The sequence below is a fragment of the Echiichthys vipera genome (genome assembly GCF_963691815.1).
Source record: "Echiichthys vipera genome assembly, chromosome: X".
Taxonomy (NCBI): Eukaryota; Metazoa; Chordata; class Actinopteri; order Perciformes; family Trachinidae; genus Echiichthys; species Echiichthys vipera.
The window spans coordinates 5031271-5055865 of NC_139825.1; the positions used below are offsets into that span (position 1 = coordinate 5031271).

The 24595-nt window shown below is 38.3% G+C and overlaps 1 protein-coding gene across 1 annotated transcript in view; it reads left to right on the plus strand.

Moving 5' to 3' along the window:
• The window catches only part of sypl2a (synaptophysin-like 2a), a 56690-nt gene extending 44783 nt beyond the window's left edge, over nucleotides 1-11907 (plus strand). The window contains exons 4-6 of the mRNA XM_083939460.1: nucleotides 862-1060; nucleotides 9090-9263; nucleotides 10062-11907. Coding sequence (XP_083795586.1) covers nucleotides 862-1060; nucleotides 9090-9263; nucleotides 10062-10187 — 499 coding nt within the window. The 3' untranslated portion in view covers nucleotides 10188-11907. The remainder of the gene's footprint in view (nucleotides 1-861; nucleotides 1061-9089; nucleotides 9264-10061) is intronic.
• The last annotated feature ends 12688 nt before the right edge of the window (nucleotides 11908-24595 follow it).

Sequence of the window (24595 nt, forward strand, 5' to 3'; positions counted from 1 at the left end):
AGATTTGTAAACAAAGCGACGGATCGCGATGACGTCAATGAATGCATGTGACGTGTTACGGCGTGATGACGTATAGGCAGCAAGAAGCATTCATGCCGAAGCCCAGGTAGTGTGAGTACAAACGAGCCTGGGCCGCAGGGGGAGAGGGAGGGGTGGACAAGTACCCTAAAGCACGGGGCACGATAGGTGCGGACAGTGTGAGTGCTCCCTGAGATTAATCGTGACCAAGAAAGTGTTAGATTCGTTGCAAAAAAAAAAAGGCAAACATACTAGCCGTTCCCGAGCTTGGTCAGCATTTCCGTGGTAACCGCAAGCTCCACCAATCCGAACCGTTGCTGTTACGCTTAGGATTGTGGGTAGTGTAGTACTTCTCCATGACATCACAAATAAAACATGTTTTTCTTAAAACAAGGTTAATATAAAACATTGGGGCTTCTACAAGAGCATAAACCCTCGTTTTACAATCTCATGGCTCGTGGTTAGTCTACCTTTGATGGTTCAGACATTATGGCTAAAAATCTAAATCCTGATTCAGAATGTAAATAGGATTTTCACATACGGAACCACACTGTTCCACAATGCTAATGTTGCAATAGCATATTTTTATGCTTATGCTGGCGTGTGACTGCAAACATAAAATAATGATTTTGAAGGTTTTGTTTAGTATGTGGACACAGTCTTTTGTAGAATCTCAACAAGTCTCACTTAACCCTTTCGTATTCTCTCTTCTTGCATTCTTTGGATAGAAGAGTAACCAAGGTGAGGACTTGTTTTCTCTGAAATCAAACAGCAAGTGAGTAAAAAATAAGAGTCATCAGAGCGACTGTTTAAAGTGCCTTCTCCCTCTGTCCCTCCCTTCAGGTTGCCAGCCTACCCATATAAGATACCGTTGTGTAATGGAAGTCCGTCCAATGAGACCTTCCTGCAGGGCGACTTCTCCTCCTCAGCAGAGTTCTATGTGTGTGTCGGTGTGTTTGGCTTCCTTTATTGCACTGCCACACTGATCCTCTACCTGGGCTACCAGAAAGTCTACCGCCAGACCACCCGTGGTCCCATCATAGTGAGTACACACCTATTAATGTTATTTTGAGATAACTGGCATCTGCGCATGCCTGTGGGCACATTAAAGACAGCTTAAAAACATTTCAGCAGAAAAAGCATTCAGCCAGCTAAACCTGCTAACAGGGCTATGAACGACTATGAAAACGTTTGTTGCGTTTTCAGAACTGTGCTGTAAGTTCTAGCCAACAACTGTGTCTCATTTGTTTCTATAATTAAATTGTTGTATTTTATCTGCGGCAAAAATCAAACATGAAATATGATCCAGGATGTCCAGTTGGGATAACAGATCCATAAATAAATGCTGTCTATAATACTGTAAGATGCTCAAGGTGCTCCACTGCCTCATCGTTTCCTGTCTGAAGCTCAAACATGTAGGCCTATGGCTGATTCTCTTCGATGTGTTTAGTCATCTTGGTGGATGTCCTCAAAGCAATTTCAGTCAAAAGCAACTGGACTGGTTGTTTGTCTAGGAAGACGTTTCACCTCTCATCCAAGAGGCTTCATCAGTTCATGTAGACACATCTGACCAGGCTGGGACTGGTCAGATGCGTCTTCCTAGACAAACAACCAGTCCAGTTGCTTTTGACTGAAATTGCTTTGAGGATAACGATGACCTGGAAGAATGAGAACATTCACAGGATCTTGATGGATGGTAAGTTTAGTGCTTGTTTAACACACTTCAATTAAAAAATGATGTCAAAAATGCATTAAAAGATTAAATCCCTGATGCTTCAGCCCAACAGATTAGAGGTAGGGTAACGGATTGTGATCCAACAAGAGTCCCAACTATATTTCCTTGTGTGCTGTCAGACAATTTAAAACTGACCTTCAGGTTTCTTTGCTGGTGTTGTGTTGAAGTAGTTCCCCTGTGGGAATAGTGTTTTGCATATTAGACAATGATTGGTTTATTTACTAGTGACGTTCCAATTAAAGCTGCCCGAATAAGTTTGAATATAAACATGCAGGCCCGCTGTGTCCTTCCCCATGCCTGGGACAAGAATTTTTTCATAGTGCTTCCCTCCTAACAATAAAGACGAACTGCGAAATACATTTTCCCAATAATTCTTGAATTATTTATTCTTTTTATTGCACTGAACGTGTTTAAATAATAAACCCTCCTGACAGACAACAGCGGGTGCATGTGAGTGATGCGATTTCTTACAGGGGCATCTTAGTATTTCATTGTTATAACAAAAATGTGTTTTGTTTGTATCTTTGTTTGATGATGGTACTATATTTAGAACTGTTTCACTTTCAGAGTGCTGTGTCAGACTCTGAAAACCATAGACAGAGAAAAACAGTCCACGCAAAAAGACACAGAGCGAGATTTTTTTCTCCAATGGTTTCCCTGGGTATGCATTGCATTTGAGTATAATGATACTATATACGTATATATATATATATATATATATATATATATATATATATATATATATATATATATATGATTCTATTGTTATTACCATATACTATATTACCAATTATCATTGTTATGTTATGTTATTATTATATTATTTTTATTATTACCGGTATTATTAGTATTGCTATTATTATCATCAACATATCATTGTTGCTATTGCTATAATTATTATTATCGTAGTCATAGGATCTGTTGTCTCTATGTCTGCTGTCTTCACAAATCTTCTGTCAGAAGCTCGTCTGCTAATAATATTAAGTAAAATTTGTATTTTGGTAGTAAAACCTGCATTTTGTATCTGTATCATGGCTACATCTGTGACGTTTTTAACAAATCAATATGTTTGTAAATCGGTCCAAAATTCAGGGAATAATTCTACTTAGAGATCGAGGAGTACCTCTTTCCTTCGTATGTTGATGCACCGCACCACTCTGCTAGTCCTGTTCCAAGATGGCGGCACCTTAGGCACGTCCCTCCCCAAGGCCCCACCACAGTGACTTCCTGGTTGATCCAATCAGGAAGCTCCAAAAACGTCAGTTTTCTGAGTGTCCACTAGAGGCAGGTTTCATAACAGAGTAGTTTCTCATTGAGCCCCATGTTAAACAGGCCATTTTCACAGCATCATTAAATTCTAGTCAGTATGTTTAGGTCATATCTCCATGACAACACTGAGGGGGTGAATTTTTTTTGTACCAGGCTAGTTTTTATTTTATTGGAGGTTAAAGTTTATGAATAATTAGGGGCGTGGCCTCTTGAGTGACAGTTAGCCTCTGGCCCTCACTTGTCCTCGGAGGCTAGTTGTCAGTATTAGCATCATAGGCAAGGCAAGGCAAGGCAGCTTTATTTGTATAGCACTTTTCATACACAAGGCAGACTCAAAGTGCTTCACAGCACAACATGTCATGAATTCAAATGCATTACAGAAAGACAAAGAGAATAAAAACATAGACAATAATCAAAAACAGTGCGGACGTTAAAAGTGAAAAGATTTAGCAGGAAGCTAAGGTGAACATAAAAGTTTTCAGTCTAGTTTTAAAAGTGGTCAGAGTGGGTGAAAGTCTCAAATCTTCAGGAAGTTTATTCCAGCTGTTTGTTGCATAATGACAGAAAGATGCTTTCCCTTGATTTGAGTTTACTCTGCGAACCACTAACAGATTGGTCTCAGAGGATCTTAGTGATCTAGAAGGCTTATGTAGTGGGAGCATATCAGTGATATACCTCGGCCCTAGACCATTTAGGGATTTATATGTGAGCAGGAGGATTTTGAAATCAATTCTCTGACGTACAGGAAGCCAGTGTAATGATTTAAGAATTGGTGTAATGTGCTCACATTTTTTGGTCTTTGTTAGAACTCTAGCAGCAGCGTTCTGAACAAGCTGTAGCTGCCTGATAGTTTTTTTGGGAAGACCTGCAAGGAGACCGTTACAGTAGTCTAGCCTACTGGTAATAGAGGCATGCACAAGTTTTTCTAAGTCTTGGGCTGACGTGAGCCCTCTAAGTCTTGTTACATTTTTAAGGTGATAGTAGGCCGATTTTGTTACCGATTTGATGTGACTGTCGAAATGTAAATCAGAATCCATAATAACCCCAAGATTTCTGGCTTTATTTGAGGTTTTCAGGGACAGTGATTGAAGGTGTTGGATGACTTTAGACCTTTCTTTCTTAGCACCAAAAACAATTACCTCAGTTTTATCCTCATTTAGTTGAAGGAAATTTTGGCACATCCAGTGTTTGACTTGCTCAATGCACTAGCACAGTAGATCTATGGGGCGATAGTCATTTGGTGATAGCGCTACATAGATTTGGGTGTCATCGGCATAGCAATGGTGGTCAATGTTATTATTTTGCATGATTTGTCCTAGTGGGAGCATATAGATGTTAAATAAAGTCGGCCCCAAGATTGAACCTTGGGGGACTCCACACGTTACGTTGGTTTGTTCTGATACAAAGTCGCCAATGGAAACAAAACAGTTCCTATCTTGTAGATATGACTTGAACCAGTTTAGGACTGTGCCTGAGAGCCCCACCCAGTTTTCCAACCTGTCCAAAAGTATTGAGTGGTCGACAGTGTCAAATGCAGCACTGATGTCCAATAGCATTAATACTGAAGTTTTGCCAGAGTCTGTGTTAAGACGGATGTCATTTATAACTTTAATAAGAGCCGTCTCAGTGCTATGAAAAGGTCTAAATCCTGACCTGGAAATCCTGGAGGTTGTTGTGGCAGCCAGTAGAAGCCAAGAAGTGATTTAGTTGTTGGAGTACAACTTTCTCAATTATTTTACTTATGAATGGTAGATTTGAAATTGGTCTGTAGTTGTTGATAATACAGGCATCTAGGCTGCACTTTTTTAGAAGAGGTTTAATGACTGCAGTTTTGAAGGCCTTTGGGAAATTGCCCGATTGAATAGAGTTATTAACTATTTGCAATACGTCTGTTGATAGGCAGTCAAAAACATTCTTAAAGAAGTTGGTAGGTAAAGCATCGAGACAGCAGGTGGTTGGCTTTAGATCGGTCACTGTTTCAACTAGAGTTTTAGAGTCTATGGCATTAAAGCTTGCCATCATTGCTGTGTTATTTTGGCCTAAACGGGGGGGTGATCCAACTTTTTTGTTTGAGATATTGATGGCACGTCTGATGCCTTCAATTTTATCAGTATAAAAGAATGCAAACTCATTGCATTTCTGTGTGGAATGGAGTTCGGCTGGTATTTGTGTTGGGGGGTTGGTCAGTCTGTCGACATTTGCAAATAGGGTTTTGGCCTTATTAGTGTTGCTGTTTATGATATTGGAGAAGAATGTTTCTCTAGCACTTTTTAAGACTAAGTTGTAGGCCTGGAGCCTCTCTTTATAGATGTCATGGTGAATATGAAGTTTTGTATTTCGCCAGATTCGTTCAGACTTCCTGCACTCTCTTCTCTGGGCTGTCACAACAGCAGCTTTTCTCCAGGGTGCCTTTTGCTTACCAGAAATCGTTTTAACTGTAACCGGTGCAATGACATCTATGATATTCACAATTTTGGAATTAAAGTTGTTTACAAGATCATCAGCATGGCATGGGTTTAGAGGTGGTAGCGAGGAGATGGCATTTTTAGAGTACATTAGCATGTTCATTGATGTAGCGCTTTTTGACATTCTTTGATTCTGTTTGTGTCTCCGGAATTAAAGAAATATTAAAGAAAACACAGAAGTGATCAGACAATGAAAGATCAGTCACAAGAACATCAGAAACATTGAGACCTTTTGTGATAATCAGGTCCAGGGTGTGTCCTTTACAATGAGTAGCCTCTTTCACATGTTGAGACAGGTCAAATGTATCTAAAATAGTAAAAAGTTCCTTTGCACCCTTGCCATTCGAATCGTCAATATGAAAATTAAAGTCACCAGTTATAACTAGGCAGTCAAAGTCAGTGGAGATACTAGACAATAATTCGGTAAAATCATCGAAAAAATTTGCTGAGTATTTAGGTGGCCTGTAAATAATTAACAGGAGAATTTTGGGAGAGCATTTCAACACAGCACACAGGTATTCGAATGATGTAAAATCACCAAGTGACATCTGTTTCCCCTGAAATATGTTTTTAAATATAGCAGCAACCCCTCCCCCCCTTTTCCCAGATCTACATACATCAATAAAGTTATAGTTGGGGGGTGCTGTCTCGATCAGAATGCTTGCACTGTTATATTGCTCCAGCCATGTTTCAGTTAAAAACATAAAATCAAGTTTGGAAGTAGTAATAAAATCGTTGACTAAAAATTATTTGTTATTCAGAGACCTAACATTGAGCAGACCCATCCTGATGGTGTTATTGACAGGCTTCGATGTTGACTTTGATTTGGAGAGGATAGGAATGAGATTGTTTAGGTTAGCAGGGTGTCTACGTTTCCCAATGTTCTCTCTCTTGGTAGTCACAACAGGAATGTAGAAGGTGCCAAGCTTTGACGTAGGCAGCCTTGGGCCCAGCTGATAATGTGGTCTACTGCTGAACCCTTTTCTGTATCAGTAATATTCAGGACTGCTGTCAGGGCGGGGCGGGGGTGGCCATGAGGGGGAGGAGGAGTGGGCAGCGTCAGAGCTGGAATGAACTACTGGAGGTGGACGTTGAGGGCGTAGAGGGGGTTTACGTAAGAGGGGCGGAGTAGGGCTGAGGGTTTGTGAAGCACGCCTTCGTGGAGGGGGGGGAGGAGGTGGGAGGGAGGTGCCACTGAGATGACGCTGAGGGGGGACCGCTGAGGTCGGTCAAGGGGGGTAAATATAGGAGTAGGGCGGGGAGTGGGTGGGGGTAGCTCCCGGAACTCCAAGGGGGATAAGGGGGGAGAAAGGCTTACTTGAGGAAGGGTGAAGGATGGAGACCTGGATTTAGGCTTGGGGGGTGTGGGGGAGGGATCTTCACGCCCATTTGAAATGAAAGGGGAGGTAGAGGGGGATGGACACGTCTCCTCTTTGCTCCAGTGTCTCTCATGGTCAGCGCTCTCCTTTTGCAAAGGCGGTCCTCCTTCGACGTTCATGATAAGCTGTGTTGTGTCTGTCTTTTCCGTTGGTTCCTCTTGTCTCTTGTCCTTGGCAGTGATGATAGATGGATGACGCAGGAAGTAAGACATGTTGGTCATGAAAAGCTTTACTCCCAGCTTATTTAGACAAAGTCCGTCTGCCTTAAAAAGATGCCTGCGGTCCCAGAAAAAGCTAAAATTGTCAATAAAATGCATCGAACGAGCAAGAAAAACGCTGGAGAGCCACTCATTCAGCGAGTAAAGTCGACTGAATCTCTCAGCTCCTCTCCTGATCGGGGGTAGAGGACCACTGATAAACACCTCAGCATTCACAGCGCTGACTGTTTCAAAGAGTTTATTGAAGTGCTCTCTCAGCTCCCTTGATTGTTGTTTTTCAATGTCATTAAAACCAATGTGCAGAATGATATTTTTCACATTTGGGTGTGCAGCCACAATATCCAGGATTCTTTTTTCCAAGTCAGACACCGTATCCTTCGGAAAGCAGAGTACTTTGGTGTTATTATTGCTTTTCATATCTTTTACAGAAAAGTCAACCACAATCAGATTTTCAGGCCCACTTGTTAGCTTTCTCTGTGGTTTTAAGTTAGCCGGTCTTACCCTTCTGCGTGGTGATGGTGGGTTATTCAGGCAATCAGAGGGGGATCCATTGTCGGGCAACAGTGGAGCAAACCTGTTCTTTAGTTGAACACTTCTTGGTACTTTTCCTCTTCTCAGCTGTCCGCTGCTGTGTCCTATGTGGCAGGGGAGTTGATGAAGCGCTATGCCTGGATAGAGATGGTAGCGCAGGCCAACCGGTCAGATCAGAGATATCGGGGCGCTGGGTCCTCCCGGTTATCCGTTCTCCCTTGTCGCAGGGAGGTGGTCTTCTCTTTGGCTTTGCCCCAAGTGTGTTCCAGGGAGGATTATCGCTGGTAGATTTATTACCCTGTACAGGGACCTCCCGTTTCCTTGTAGCTTCATCATTGTTAGTTAGCTGGGTTCTGGCATGCCAGATTCGGGATTCCTACTCTCATTTTTCTAGTAACGTCTTCTGTAAGCCTAGCTCCCAGGCGGTGGAGCTAATGTTGTTAATTCTGTAAACGTTCCCAGACAGATGTATCTCCCTCCCCCCAACGTCACATCAATGCCCTTTTTTGGTAAGAAGAAATGAGGAGGAGTCAAAGTCTGACAAGATGGCGACTCCCAGAGGCAAATATGACTGAATCAAGTTGAGAGAACAGGCGGAGAGGCTATGTCCATTTTTTATATAGGCTATGGTCCCTCCACAGGCGATGCAGCGTTTCTGTTTATATGTCTATGGTTAACGCCACTTCACCGAGCACCGCTGTTCCGGATTAAGGAGGGCAGTTGCTGTAATTACAGATAAATAGGAAGAGAATGCGTGAAGTTAGCTGTCCTCATGAGTTTCGTCCATCACGTTTTGTTCGTTGCTCGTTGTCACGGTAAACAGGAAGAGAGCGACTCGCTCTTCCTTATAATATCTATCTCTCATTCATTTTCTAAATTTATCTATTTGTCTTTAAAACTGTTTGAGTAAACACATGTGTCACAGATAATTGTATGCACTAATTTGAATTGTTTAAATAGTAACTTATTTATGGGAAATTGCCACACATACACACACACCTCGTCTCTCTCTCTCTCTCTCTCTCTCTCCCCTCCACACACACGTGCATACTCAAACACACACACACACCTTGTCTCTCTCTCTCTCTCTCTCTCTCTCTCTCTCTCTCTCTCTCTCATGCACGCGTGCACACACTAACACAAACAAGCACAGACAGACCCCTGTTAGGTCACCATACCAAATAGGCTTACCCAAGACATAGTATATTTTTTTGCAAAATAACACAAATTATAACAATTTTTTACGCAGTTATAATATTTTTTTTTTATCCGATTACTCAATCAATCGATGGAATAATCTGTAGAATACTCAATTACAAAAAGATTTGATAATTGCAGCCCTAGTTCCTGGAATGAGAGCATACTCATTTTGTATAGCAGATAAGGTTTCCATGCAAGAGGAAGTGGAACCTTGTCAATACTCGTGTGATATTAATATGAACATGCTCAGTGTTTACTGTGTACTCCCTTCCAGGACCTGGTGGTGACTGCTGCCTTTGCCTTCCTGTGGCTTGTGTCCTCCTCAGCCTGGGGAAAAGGCTTGACTGATGTCAAATGGGCCACTAACCCAGAGCACCTAGTGGAGCCATGCAAGAACATCTGTCACCCAGGAGAGTTTCCTTCCATGGGCCGCCTTAATGCCTCCGTGGTAAGTCACGCTAAAGTAGTGCAGTTGCTACACATCTTATTACGTCCTTCTTAAAGCTATGGTCTAAATTCTGAAAATCAGTTGAGCCTGAGACAGATTTTAAATCTCATCTGTGAAGAGAGGGCAGTTTGTGCGCCTGTGGTGGACCTCCCAGTTCTGGTGTTCTCTCTCCCTGTGGGCACAGGTCCCACTAGAGGACGTCGTTGGTGTGCATGTTTCTGACAGTTTGGTCATAAACATGCACACCAACAGCCTGCTGGAGGTCATGTTGTAGGTCTCTGGCAGTGCTCCTTCTATTCCTCCTCCACAAAGGAGCAGATAGCAGGCCTGCTGCTGGGTCCTGCTTCTACGGCCCTGTCCAGCTCTCCTTGTGTAACATCCTGTCCCCTGGTATCTCCTCCATGCTCTTGAGACTGTGCTGGGAGACACAGCAAACCTTTTTGCAAACTGCTCGTATGAATTTGCTCTCCTGGACGAGCTGGACTGCGTGTGTGCGCGCGTGTGCGTGCGTCATTGTTTCCAAATGTCTCGGTTTCTGCCCATCCAGACGAAAACACAACCCTGGAGTTTTAAAACTTAAACAGGCTCAGTAGTGTTTCCAAACATCTCCATTTAGGTGTTCAGAGACAGGAGTAGTGTGATCTGAGTTTAGTGTGGATGTAGCCTTGAAGTCACAAGTATTCAAATTTCAGTGTTTTTATAAAACTATAGTGTTTTGCAATATGATGTATATGTATCCAAACATAGTATACATCATTTGTCACTTCTCATCTCATCTGTTTTCTGGTCTTTCTACAGATATTTGGCTTTTTGAACTTGATCCTGTGGGCAGGTAACTGCTGGTTCATTTACAAGGAGACTTCTTTCCACAAGGATCCCAACCAACCAGCAGCCATGGAGGAAGAAGGGCCCCCTGGGCCCTAGCCACATCACTGAGGGTCCTCAAGCATAGCCCTGTGCCTACAGCAGAAACACTTTGTGCCCAACACTGGTCTGTGATGATAACCTGCAGAATTGCAACCAAAAAAAAAGCTATTGTCCCAAATAACCCCCTATACCTCTCAACACATGTCAAAACTATATTTCAGTTACAGGTCTCAAGTTAACCTAGTCCCCAATGACTGAGAAACGCTAAGTTCCATTTTGTTCATAATCTGTCATCACTGTATGTATCTGGTGTTCAGAACAGCAGGCCTGCTTTGCATTTGCTTCCACATTAGCACACTGTCTACCCTTCAGGGAACCGCCTAGTGATGAAACTGTGATGCAAGAGCCCAGAATCTCTACTGGTCTCAAGAGCCAGAAGCAAATGTTTTAGGTGGTAACAAATGCACACTTGGTGTTCTGAGCAGGAGTCCTTCTTCTGGTATGTTATCTGTAAGAGGAAGTGCTACTCTACAGATTCCAAGAATGTTTTTTTCTCCATTTAAAGTAACATCTGATTCTAGAGCCCTGCTGTATAATACTTATTAGAGTAAAATAATGACTCTGCCTCCAAGACACCACGCCACCTAATGATTACATTAAACGACATGCCATGTCCTAGTCTGCTGACACATGCATTCTAATGTACTTTATAACCCCATGGGAGTTGCGGTCTCAACACACTTTGATTTTCATGTTCTTAAAAATAATACACACAACAAAAAGTAAAATCACACTATGATCAACTGCACTTCTCTGTAGTGAGGAAGCACAGATTTTTATTTTGAAAATGTCATTTTGGCTGATGCTTCAGGTTGATTGTGACAGCGTTTCCTTTCAGCCTTTATCCAGAAGAAGGCAGTTTTGCTCCATGTTTACTACAGTAGCTGTTGTACATGACCTCAAAGTGGATGTGACTCATACTGTATGTCACACCAGATTTAGTTCAGATCCGAATGTAACATTTACACAACTACATTACACTAACTGGCTTTGCAAAAGGGGACTTGCAAAGACACTATATGCGATTCATATGTATTTTTTATCTACATTAATTGGTCTGCTGCATATTTTTAAAACCAATGTTGGGTTTCTGTTTGTATTTCCCAAATGGAAAGTGCCAGTGTGCAGCTTCTCCTTGATTTTTTTGTAATGTACATTTATTGTACCACTGAGTAGCTTACGGCTTAATTGTGTGATTATACATTTTTGAAGTAACATAAGTGGCAAAATGTGGTCTCCAGATTTCTGTAATCTTGCTGTATCTCATAATGACTCCTGCCCATAGTTCTGCTCTGTGTAACTTTACATTTGAAGGTTTTGTATTGAACTCCTACAGTCACTGCTGTTGACTTTTGTCATCACATTGATTATTTGCATTGCACTAGGAGGGATTTAATTATCGCTATGAAGTAACTGTTTTGAGTTATTGGACCACCTGTGCAGCTGTTTTATTTCACCACCATAACCTCTGTAGGGATGGAATGAGGGCTGTTTAAGTCACTATAGGTTAAAGTAATATATTTTCCACTTACTCTTGAAATTAGACACATATTTTGTAAGATGATTTGTCAATTTTAATGAATTAATTAGATCATGGTAATATGTGGGATGTTTATGTAATGGATTATTGAAATTGGACTTCATGTATTTTGTGCCTTGTTTGTGCAAAAGAAATGGTTTATCTGTATTGACGAAGTGTAAAACATGAGAGCTGTAACTGCTGGATTTGGTCTCCTTTCTTTAACGTCAGTTGAAACACTTAACTAATGTTAACATCCTGGAATTGTAGCCCCCTTTCACACTGGCAACATTTAGCTCCTGGTTAAGTGAATTGTCTGGGGATAACCCTGCAAGGCTAAAGGTGGTGTTAGCCTTCTTGGATTGTGACATTGTGAACGCTTTCTTAGCCTGGAGCTGAGTGCAGTGTGAAAAGCTAAGAGTGTGCATGTATATTTCCTAGAACGGTCAGGTGGGTGCTAAGTAACAAACAGAATGATTTATTTTATCAGATAAATGGTTCTTTCATTACTGTCAATACAAACCCTGTTGAATCACTTTTAAACACATTTGTCACTGAGAATTTCACCATTTTTCTCAAAACAAATGAACAAATTAGCCATGCAGGAAACTGATACATGGTAGGTTATATGGACCAGGATCAGGGCTACCTAGCTGCTCACTCTGAACATTGGATAAAGGCAGGTTCAAAATTCTTGTTTTATTTTGTTGATAAGAGTCAAAGGTCTTTAGAGAGGGGATTTTTTTTTCCTTATTACTCCAGGATTTAGAAAATACTGTCAACAGCCATAACATGTCAATTTTCACCACCCATTCTTTGGGAATAAAATGTAATAGAGTGAATGACAATTTAACAAAGTCCTCAGTGAAAACCTACAGCCTATAGATAGGAAAGATTGGTGTATGAGAGAAATGCCCTTTACAACACACTACATGTAAATAGGGTAAACATTTTAACTAATAGATATCTTGAAACTTCTCGAGTTAATTACTGACAAGACAATTATTTTTTTGTATTACAAGTAATGAAATGTTACATTTAAATATGCAAATTAAGCATTATCTAATGCTAACATTTGTATAAATGATTATGCATGGTGTACATTTATTTAAAGCCACAATGTGCAGAATTTGTATGTGATAATAGCTTATTTTATATTGGTCTCGTAATATATGGCTTTTGTAGAACTTAGACAATCCTGCATGCGGTCTAATGTGTGTTGCATCCAGCCTATTCATTCAGAATCTCTGGGTCAGATCCACCAAGGCAGTCAGTATGTTCTGCCAAACTGTCTCTACTAACACTGGGTGGTGCCAAATTCAAAGAATCTATTGTCCCCTATCGGTTAATAGCGCTACTCACCCGGATGTGTGCAGAGGCAAATAAAATCATCCGACTGTTTATTGGGTCACTAGTTGGCCTAATAAAGGGTGCATATTAATTCCAGAGCTTTGCCACTCTCATTCCCCAGCACCACCCCTCTCTTCCACAAGCAAGAAACATGGAGGCCATGAGGGAAGGACTGTTTAGAATGGGATGCTGCCACAACTAGAGACCATCTTGAGATGACATGAGCTGCGACCCAAATCTGGCCAGGGGTATAAAGTGGTGGGGCAAATGCCCCTTCCCTACTTCCAGCGCACTTGCTCGGACCACACCCATCTTTGAACTGAGCTTTCATTTTGATCTCTACTACACACCTGTAGAGGTTAGTGATTGGATCTCGCACAGTTATCCTTCACAGGTTGGGTCATTAAAAGGACTTTAGAGGCCCAAAGAGATGAAAAAGATTAAGTATATAAGGGAACCATTTAGAGTTAAGTTTATTCAAAACGGATCAAATACAAGTACATAAGATATGTGAAATAGGACACACTAGTAAGCTGTCTGAAGCTTGTGTGTAGTGGCCCACACACTAATCAGATAGTAAACATGTTTTATATACAAATTAATTGTTTAGATTTTTATTTAAATAAGGTGCATGCGTTAAACAGTAAGATACACCACCTAAATATGTCAACTTTTGATAACTTCACGTTTCAGGACCCTGAAAGTCACAACAAATGGTTATATTTTGTTTTATGTATACACCATCTAAATATGTCATCTTTTGATAACTTCACGTTTCAGGACCCTGAAAGTCACAACAAATGGTAATATTTGTCTTGTTTAATGGATGCACCACGTAAATATGTCAATTTTTGATAATTTCACGTTTCAGGACCCTGAAAGTTACAACAAATGGTAATATTCGTCTTGTTTGATGGATACACCACCTAAATATGTCAACTTTTGATAACTTCACGTTTCAGGACCCTGAAAGTCACAACAAATTGTTATATTTTGTTTTATGGATACACCATCTAAATATGTCATCTTTTGATAACTTCACGTTTCAGGACCCTGAAAGTCACAACAAATGGTAATATTTGTCTTGTTTAATGGATGCACCACGTAAATATGTCAATTTTTGATAATTTCACGTTTCAGGACCCTGAAAGTTACAACAAATGGTAATATTCGTCATGTTTGATGGATACACCATCTAACTATGTCAACTTTTGATAATTTCACGTTTCAGGACCCTGAAAGTCCCAACAAATGGTAATATTCGTCTTGTTTGATGGATACACCACCTAAATATGTCAACTTTTGATAACTTCACGTTTCAGGACCCTGAAAGTCACAACAAATGGTAATATTCGTCTTATTTGATGAATACACCATCTAAATATGTCAACTTTTGATAATTTCACATTTCAGGACCCTGAAAGTCACAACAAATGGTAATATTCGTCTTGTTTGATGGATACGCCACCTAAATATGTCAACTTTTGATAACTTCACGTTTCAGGACCCTGAAAGTCAAGACAAATGGTAATATTCGTCTTGTTTAATGGATACACCACGTAAATATGTCAACTTTTGATAATTTCACGTTTCGGGACCCTGAAAGTTACAACAAATGGTAATATTCGTCTTGTTTGATGGATACACCGTCTAAATATGTCAACTTTTGATAACTTCACGTTTCAGGACCCTGAAAGTCACAACAAATGGTAATATTCGTCATGTTTGATGGATACACCATCTAAATAAGTCAACTTTTGATAATTTCACGTTTCAGGACCCTGAAAGTTACGACAAATGGTAATAGTCGTCTTGTTTGATGGATACACCACCTAAATATGTCAACTTTTGATAATTTCACGTTTCAGGACCCTGAAAGTCAAGACAAATGGTAATATTCGTCATGTTTGATGGATACACCATCTAAATATGTCAACTTTTGATAATTTCACATTTCAGGACCCTGAAAGTCACAACAAATGGTAATATTCGTCTTGTTTGATGGATACACCACCTAAATATGTCAACTTTTGATAACTTCACGTTTCAGGACCCTGAAAGTCACAACAAATGGTAATATTCGTCTTATTTGATGAATACACCACCTAAATATGTCAACTTTTGATAATTCTTTTCAGGACCCTGAAAGTCACAACAAATGTTTTTATTCATCTTGTTTGATGGATACACCACCTAAATATGTCAACTTTTGATAATTTCACATTTCAGGACCCTGAAAGTCACAACAAATGGTAATATTCGTCTTGTTTGATGGATACACCGTCTAAATATGTCAACTTTTGATAATTTCACGTTTCAGGACCCTGAAAGTCAGTGCAAATGGTAATTTTCGTCTTGATTAATGGATACACCACGTAAATATGTCAACTTTTGATAATTTCACGTTTCAGGACCCTGAAAGTCACAACAAATGGTAATATTCGTCTTGTTTGATGGATACACCGTCTAAATATGTCAACTTTTGAAAACTTCACGTTTCAGGACCCTGAATGTCACAACAAATGGTAATATTCGTCATGTTTGATGGATACACCATCTAAATAAGTCAACTTTTGATAATTTCACGTTTCAGGACCCTGAAAGTTACGACAAATGGTAATATTCGTCTTGTTTGATGGACATACCACCTAAATATGTCAACTTTTGATAATTTCACGTTTCAGGACCCTGAAAGTCAAGACAAATGGTAATATTCGTCTTGTTTAATGGATACACCACGTAAATATGTCAACTTTTGATAATTTCACGTTTCAGGACCCTGAAAGTTACAACAAATGGTAATATTCGTCTTGTTTGATGGATACACCGTCTAAATATGTCAACTTTTGATAACTTCACGTTTCAGGACCCTGAAAGTCACAACAAATGGTAATATTCGTCATGTTTGATGGATACACCATCTAAATAAGTCAACTTTTGATAATTTCACGTTTCAGGACCCTGAAAGTTACGACAAATGGTAATAGTCGTCTTGTTTGATGGATACACCACCTAAATATGTCAACTTTTGATAACTTCACGTTTCAGGACCCTGAAAGTCACAACAAATGGTAATATTCGTCTTATTTGATGAATACACCACCTTAATATGTCAACTTTTGATAATTCTTTTCAGGACCCTGAAAGTCACAACAAATGTTTTTATTAATCTTGTTTGATGGATACACCACCTTAATACGTCAACTTTTGATAATTTCACGTTTCATGACCCTGAAAGTCACTGCAAATGGTAATTTTCGTCTTGATTAATGGATACACCACGTAAATATGTCAACTTTTGATAATTTCACGTTTCAGGACCCTGAAAGTCACAACAAATGGTAATATTCGTCTTGTTTGATGGATACACCGTCTAAATATGTCAACTTTTGATAATTTCACGTTTCAGGACCCTGAAAGTCAGTGCAAATGGTAATTTTCGTCTTGATTAATGGATACACCACGTAAATATGTCAACTTTTGATAATTTCACGTTTCAGGACCCTGAAAGTCACAACAAATGGTAATATTCGTCTTGTTTGATGGATACACCGTCTAAATATGTCAACTTTTGAAAACTTCACGTTTCAGGACCCTGAATGTCACAACAAATGGTAATATTCGTCATGTTTGATGGATACACCATCTAAATAAGTCAACTTTTGATAATTTCACGTTTCAGGACCCTGAAAGTTACGACAAATGGTAATATTCGTCTTGTTTGATGGACATACCACCTAAATATGTCAACTTTTGATAATTTCACGTTTCAGGACCCTGAAAGTCAAGACAAATGGTAATATTCGTCTTGTTTAATGGATACACCACGTAAATATGTCAACTTTTGATAATTTCACGTTTCAGGACCCTGAAAGTTACAACAAATGGTAATATTCGTCTTGTTTGATGGATACACCGTCTAAATATGTCAACTTTTGATAACTTCACGTTTCAGGACCCTGAAAGTCACAACAAATGGTAATATTCGTCATGTTTGATGGATACACCATCTAAATAAGTCAACTTTTGATAATTTCACGTTTCAGGACCCTGAAAGTTACGACAAATGGTAATAGTCGTCTTGTTTGATGGATACACCACCTAAATATGTCAACTTTTGATAACTTCACGTTTCAGGACCCTGAAAGTCACAACAAATGGTAATATTCGTCTTATTTGATGAATACACCACCTTAATATGTCAACTTTTGATAATTCTTTTCAGGACCCTGAAAGTCACAACAAATGTTTTTATTAATCTTGTTTGATGGATACACCACCTTAATATGTCAACTTTTGATAATTTCACGTTTCAGGACCCTGAAAGTCACAACAAATGGTAATATTTGTCTTGTTTGATGGATACACCACCTAAATATGTCAACTTTTGATAATTTCACGTTTCAGGACCCTGAAAGTCACTGCAAATGGTAATTTTCGTCTTGATTAATGGATACACCACGTAAATATGTCAAGTTTTGATAATTTCACGTTTCAGGACCCTGAAAGTCACAACAAATGGTAATATTCGTCTTGTTTGATGGATACACCGTCTATATATGTAAACTTTTGAAAACTTCACGTTTCAGGACCCTGAAAGTCACAACAAATGGTAATATTCGTCATGTTTGATGGATACACCATCTAAATAAGTCAACTTTTGATAATTTTACGTTTCAGGACCCTGAAAGTTACGACAAATGGTAATATTCGTCTTGTTTGATGGACATACCACCTAAATATGTCAACTTTTGATAATTTCACGTTTCAGGACCCTGAAAGTCACAACAAATGGTAATATTCGTCATGTTTGATGGATACACCATCTAAATAAGTCAACTTTTGATAATTTCACGTTGCAGGACCCTGAAAGTTACGACAAATGGTAATAGTCGTCTTGTTTGATGGATACACCACCTAAATATGTCAACTTTTGATAATTTCACGTTTCAGGACCCTGAAAGTCACCACAAATGGTAATATTCGTCATGTTTGATGGATACACCATCTAAATATGTCAACTTTTGATAATTTCACATTTCAGGACCCTGAAAGTCACAACAAATGGTAATATTCATCTTGTTTGATGGATACACCACCTAAATATGTCAACTTTTGATAATTTCACATTTCAGGACCCTGAAAGTCACTGCAAATGGTAATTTTCGTCTTGATTAATGGATACACCACGTAAATATGTCAACTTTTGATAATTTCACGTTTCAGGACCCTGAAAGTCACAACAAATGGTAATATTCGTCTTGTTTGATGGATACACCGTCTAAATATGTCAACTTTTGATAATTTCACGTTTCAGGACCCTGAAAGTCAGTGCAAATGGTAATTTTCGTCTTGATTAATGGATACACCACGTAAATATGTCAACTTTTGATAATTTCACGTTTCAGGACCCTGAAAGTCACAACAAATGGTAATATTCGTCTTGTTTGATGGATACACCGTCTAAATATGTCAACTTTTGAAAACTTCACGTTTCAGGACCCTGAATGTCACAACAAATGGTAATATTCGTCATGTTTGATGGATACACCATCTAAATAAGTCAACTTTTGATAATTTCACGTTTCAGGACCCTGAAAGTTACGACAAATGGTAATATTCGTCTTGTTTGATGGACATACCACCTAAATATGTCAACTTTTGATAATTTCACGTTTCAGGACCCTGAAAGTCAAGACAAATGGTAATATTCGTCTTGTTTAATGGATACACCACGTAAAGATGTCAACTTTTGATAATTTCACGTTTCAGGACCCTGAAAGTTACAACAAATGGTAATATTCGTCTTGTTTGATGGATACACCGTCTAAATATGTCAACTTTTGATAACTTCACGTTTCAGGACCCTGAAAGTCACAACAAATGGTAATATTCGTCATGTTTGATGGATACACCATCTAAATAAGTCAACTTTTGATAATTTCACGTTTCAGGACCCTGAAAGTTACGACAAATGGTAATAGTCGTCTTGTTTGATGGATACACCACCTAAATATGTCAACTTTTGATAACTTCACGTTTCAGGACCCTGAAAGTCACAACAAATGGTAATATTCGTCTTATTTGATGAATACACCACCTTAATATGTCAACTTTTGATAATTCTTTTCAGGACCCTGAAAGTCACAACAAATGTTTTTATTAATCTTGTTTGATGGATACACCACCTTAATACGTCAACTTTTGATAATTTCACGTTTCATGACCCTGAAAGTCACTGCAAATGGTAATTTTCGTCTTGATTAATGGATACACCACGTAAATATGTCAACTTTTGATCATTTCACGTTTCAGGACCCTGAAAGTCACAACAAATGGTAATATTCGTCTTGTTTGATGGATACACCGTCTAAATATGTCAACTTTTGATAATTTCACGTTTCAGGACCCTGAAAGTCAGTGCAAATGGTAATTTTCGTCTTGATTAATGGATACACCACGTAAATATGTCAACTTTTGATAATTTCACGTTTCAGGACCCTGAAAGTCACAACAAATGGTAATATTCGTCTTGTTTGATGGATACACCGTCTAAATATGTCAACTTTTGAAAACTTCACGTTTCAGGACCCTGAATGTCACAACAAATGGTAATATTCGTCATGTTTGATGGATACACCATCTAAATAAGTCAACTTTTGATAATTTCACGTTTCAGGACCCTGAAAGTTACGACAAATGGTAATATTCGTCTTGTTTGATGGACATACCACCTAAATATGTCAACTTTTGATAATTTCACGTTTCAGGACCCTGAAAGTCAAGACAAATGGTAATATTCGTCTTGTTTAATGGATACACCACGTAAATATGTCAACTTTTGATAATTTCACGTTTCAGGACCCTGAAAGTTACAACAAATGGTAATATTCGTCTTGTTTGATGGATACACCGTCTAAATATGTCAACTTTTGATAACTTCACGTTTCAGGACCCTGAAAGTCACAACAAATGGTAATATTCGTCATGTTTGATGGATACACCATCTAAATAAGTCAACTTTTGATAATTTCACGTTTCAGGACCCTGAAAGTTACGACAAATGGTAATAGTCGTCTTGTTTGATGGATACACCACCTAAATATGTCAACTTTTGATAACTTCACGTTTCAGGACCCTGAAAGTCACAACAAATGGTAATATTCGTCTTATTTGATGAATACACCACCTTAATATGTCAACTTTTGATAATTCTTTTCAGGACCCTGAAAGTCACAACAAATGTTTTTATTAATCTTGTTTGATGGATACACCACCTTAATATGTCAACTTTTGATAATTTCACGTTTCAGGACCCTGAAAGTCACAACAAATGGTAATATTTGTCTTGTTTGATGGATACACCACCTAAATATGTCAACTTTTGATAATTTCACGTTTCAGGACCCTGAAAGTCACTGCAAATGGTAATTTTCGTCTTGATTAATGGATACACCACGTAAATATGTCAAGTTTTGATAATTTCACGTTTCAGGACCCTGAAAGTCACAACAAATGGTAATATTCGTCTTGTTTGATGGATACACCGTCTATATATGTCAACTTTTGAAAACTTCACGTTTCAGGACCCTGAAAGTCACAACAAATGGTAATATTCGTCATGTTTGATGGATACACCATCTAAATAAGTCAACTTTTGATAATTTTACGTTTCAGGACCCTGAAAGTTACGACAAATGGTAATATTCGTCTTGTTTGATGGACATACCACCTAAATATGTCAACTTTTGATAATTTCACGTTGCAGGACCCTGAAAGTTACGACAAATGGTAATAGTCGTCTTGTTTGATGGATACAGCACCTAAATATGTCAACTTTTGATAATTTCACGTTTCAGGACCCTGAAAGTCACCACAAATGGTAATATTCGTCATGTTTGATGGATACACCATCTAAATATGTCAACTTTTGATAATTTCACATTTCAGGACCCTGAAAGTCACAACAAATGGTAATATTCGTCTTGTTTGATGGATACACCGTCTAAATATGTCAACTTTTGATAACTTCACGTTTCAGGACCCTGAAAGTCACAACAAATGGTAATTTTCGTCTTGTTTGATGGATACACCACCTAAATATGTCAACTTTTGATAATTTCACGTTTCAGGACCCTGAAAGTCACAACAAATGGTAATATTCGTCTTGTTTGATGGATACACCGTCTAAATATGTCAACTTTTGATAATTTCACGTTTCAGGACCCTGAAAGTCAGTGCAAATGGTAATTTTCGTCTTGATTAATGGATACACCACGTAAATATGTCAACTTTTGATAATTTCACGTTTCAGGACCCTGAAAGTCACAACAAATGGTAATATTCGTCTTGTTTGATGGATACACCGTCTAAATATGTCAACTTTTGAAAACTTCACGTTTCAGGACCCTGAATGTCACAACAAATGGTAATATTCGTCATGTTTGATGGATACACCATCTAAATAAGTCAACTTTTGATAATTTCACGTTTCAGGACCCTGAAAGTTACGACAAATGGTAATATTCGTCTTGTTTGATGGACATACCACCTAAATATGTCAACTTTTGATAATTTCACGTTTCAGGACCCTGAAAGTCAAGACAAATGGTAATATTCGTCTTGTTTAATGGATACACCACGTAAATATGTCAACTTTTGATAATTTCACGTTTCAGGACCCTGAAAGTTACAACAAATGGTAATATTCGTCTTGTTTGATGGATACACCGTCTAAATATGTCAACTTTTGATAACTTCACGTTTCAGGACCCTGAAAGTCACAACAAATGGTAATATTCGTCATGTTTGATGGATACACCATCTAAATAAGTCAACTTTTGATAATTTCACGTTTCAGGACCCTGAAAGTTACGACAAATGGTAATAGTCGTCTTGTTTGATGGATACACCACCTAAATATGTCAACTTTTGATAACTTCACGTTTCAGGACCCTGAAAGTCACAACAAATGGTAATATTCGTCTTATTTGATGAATACACCACCTTAATATGTCAACTTTTGATAATTCTTTTCAGGACCCTGAAAGTCACAACAAATGTTTTTATTAATCTTGTTTGATGGATACACCACCTTAATATGTCAACTTTTGATAATTTCACGTTTCAGGACCCTGAAAGTCACAACAAATGGTAATATTTGTCTTGTTTGATGGATACACCACCTAAATATGTCAACTTTTGATAATTTCACGTTTCAGGACCCTGAAAGTCACTGCAAATGGTAATTTTCGTCTTGATTAATGGATACACCACGTAAATATGTCAAGTTTTGATAATTTCACGTTTCAGGACCCTGAAAGTCACAACAAATGGTAATATTCGTCTTGTTTGATGGATACACCGTCTATATATGTCAACTTTTGAAAACTTCACGTTTCAGGACCCTGAAAGTCACAACAAATGGTAATATTCGTCATGTTTGATGGATACACCATCTAAATAAGTCAACTTTTGATAATTTTACGTTTCAGGACCCTGAAAGTTACGACAAATGGTAATATTCGTCTTGTTTGATGGACATACCACCTAAATATGTCAACTTTTGATAATTTCACGTTTCAGGACCCTGAAAGTCACAACAAATGGTAATATTCGTCATGTTTGATGGATACACCATCTAAATAAGTCAACTTTTGATAATTTCACGTTTCAGGACCCTGAAAGTTACGACAAATGGTAATAGTCGTCTTGTTTGATGGATACACCACCTAAATATGTCAACTTTTGATAATTTCACGTTTCAGGACCCTGAAAGTCACCACAAATGGTAATATTCGTCATGTTTGATGGATACACCATCTAAATATGTCAACTTTTGATAATTTCACATTTCAGGACCCTGAAAGTCACAACAAATGGTAATATTCGTCTTGTTTGATGGATACACCGTCTAAATATGTCAACTTCTGATAACTTCACGTTTCAGGACCCTGAAAGTCACAACAAATGGTAATTTTCGTCTTGTTTGATGGATACACCACCTAAATATGTCAACTTTTGATAATTTCACGTTTCAGGACCCTGAAAGTCACAACAAATGTTAATATTCGTCTTGTTTGATTGATACACCACCTAAATATGTCAACTTTTGATAATTTCACATTTCAGGACCCTGAAAGTCACAACAAATGGTAATATTCGTCTTGTTTGATGGATACACCACCTAAATATGTCAACTTTTGATAACTTCACGTTTCAGGACCCTGAAAGTCACAACAAATGGTAATATTCGTCTTATTTGATGAATACACCACCTAAATATGTCAACTTTTGATAATTTCACGTTTCAGGACCCTGAAAGTCACAACAAATGTTTTTATTCATCTTGTTTGATGGATACACCCCCTAAATATGTCAACTTTTGATAATTTCACGTTTCAGGACCCTGAAAGTCACTGCAAATGGTAATTATCGTCTTGTTTAATGGATAAACCACGTAAATATGTCAACTTTTGTTAATTTCACGTTTGAAGGTCCTTGAAAGTCACAACAAATGGTACCATTCGTCTTGTTTGATGGATACACCACCAAAATATGTCAACTTTTGATAACTTCACGTTTCAGGACCCTGAAAGTCACAACAAATGTTATTATTCATCTTGTTTGATGGATACACCACCTTAATATGTCAACTTTTGATAATTTCACGTTTCAGGACCCTGAAAGTCACAACAAATATTAATATACGTCTTGTTTGATGGATACACAACCTAAATATGTCAACTTTTGATAATTTCACGTTTCAGGACCCTGAAAGTCACAACAAATGGTAATATTCGTCTTGTTTGATGGATACACCGTCTAAATATGTCAACTTTTGAAAACTTCACCTTTCAGGACCCTGAAAGTTACGACAAATGGTAATATTCGTCTTGTTTGATAGACATACCACCTAAATATGTCAACTTTTGATAATTTCACGTTTCAGGACCCTGAAAGTCAAGACAAATGGTAATATTCGTCTTGTTTAATGGATACACCACGTAAATATGTCAACTTTTGATAATTTCTCGTTTCAGGACCCTGAAAGTCACAACAAATGGTAATATTCGTCTTGTTTGATGGATACACCGTCTAAATATGTCAACTTTTGATAACTTCACGTTTCAGGATCCTGAAAGTCACAACAAATGGTAATATTCGTCATGTTTGATGGATACACCATCTAAATAAGTCAACTTTTTATAATTTCACGTTTCAGGACCCTGAAAGTCACAACAAATGGTAATATTTGTCTTGTTTGATGGATACACCACCTAAATATGTCAACTTTTGATAATTTCACGTTTCAGGACCCTGAAAGTCACTGCAAATGGTAATTTTCGTCTTGATTAATGGATACACCACGTAAATATGTCAACTTTTGATAATTTCACGTTTCAGGACCCTGAAAGTCACAACAAATGGTAATATTCGTCTTGTTTGATGGATACACCGTCTAAATATGTCAACTTTTGATAATTTCACGTTTAAGGACCCTGAAAGTCACTGCAAATGGTAATTTTCGTCTTGA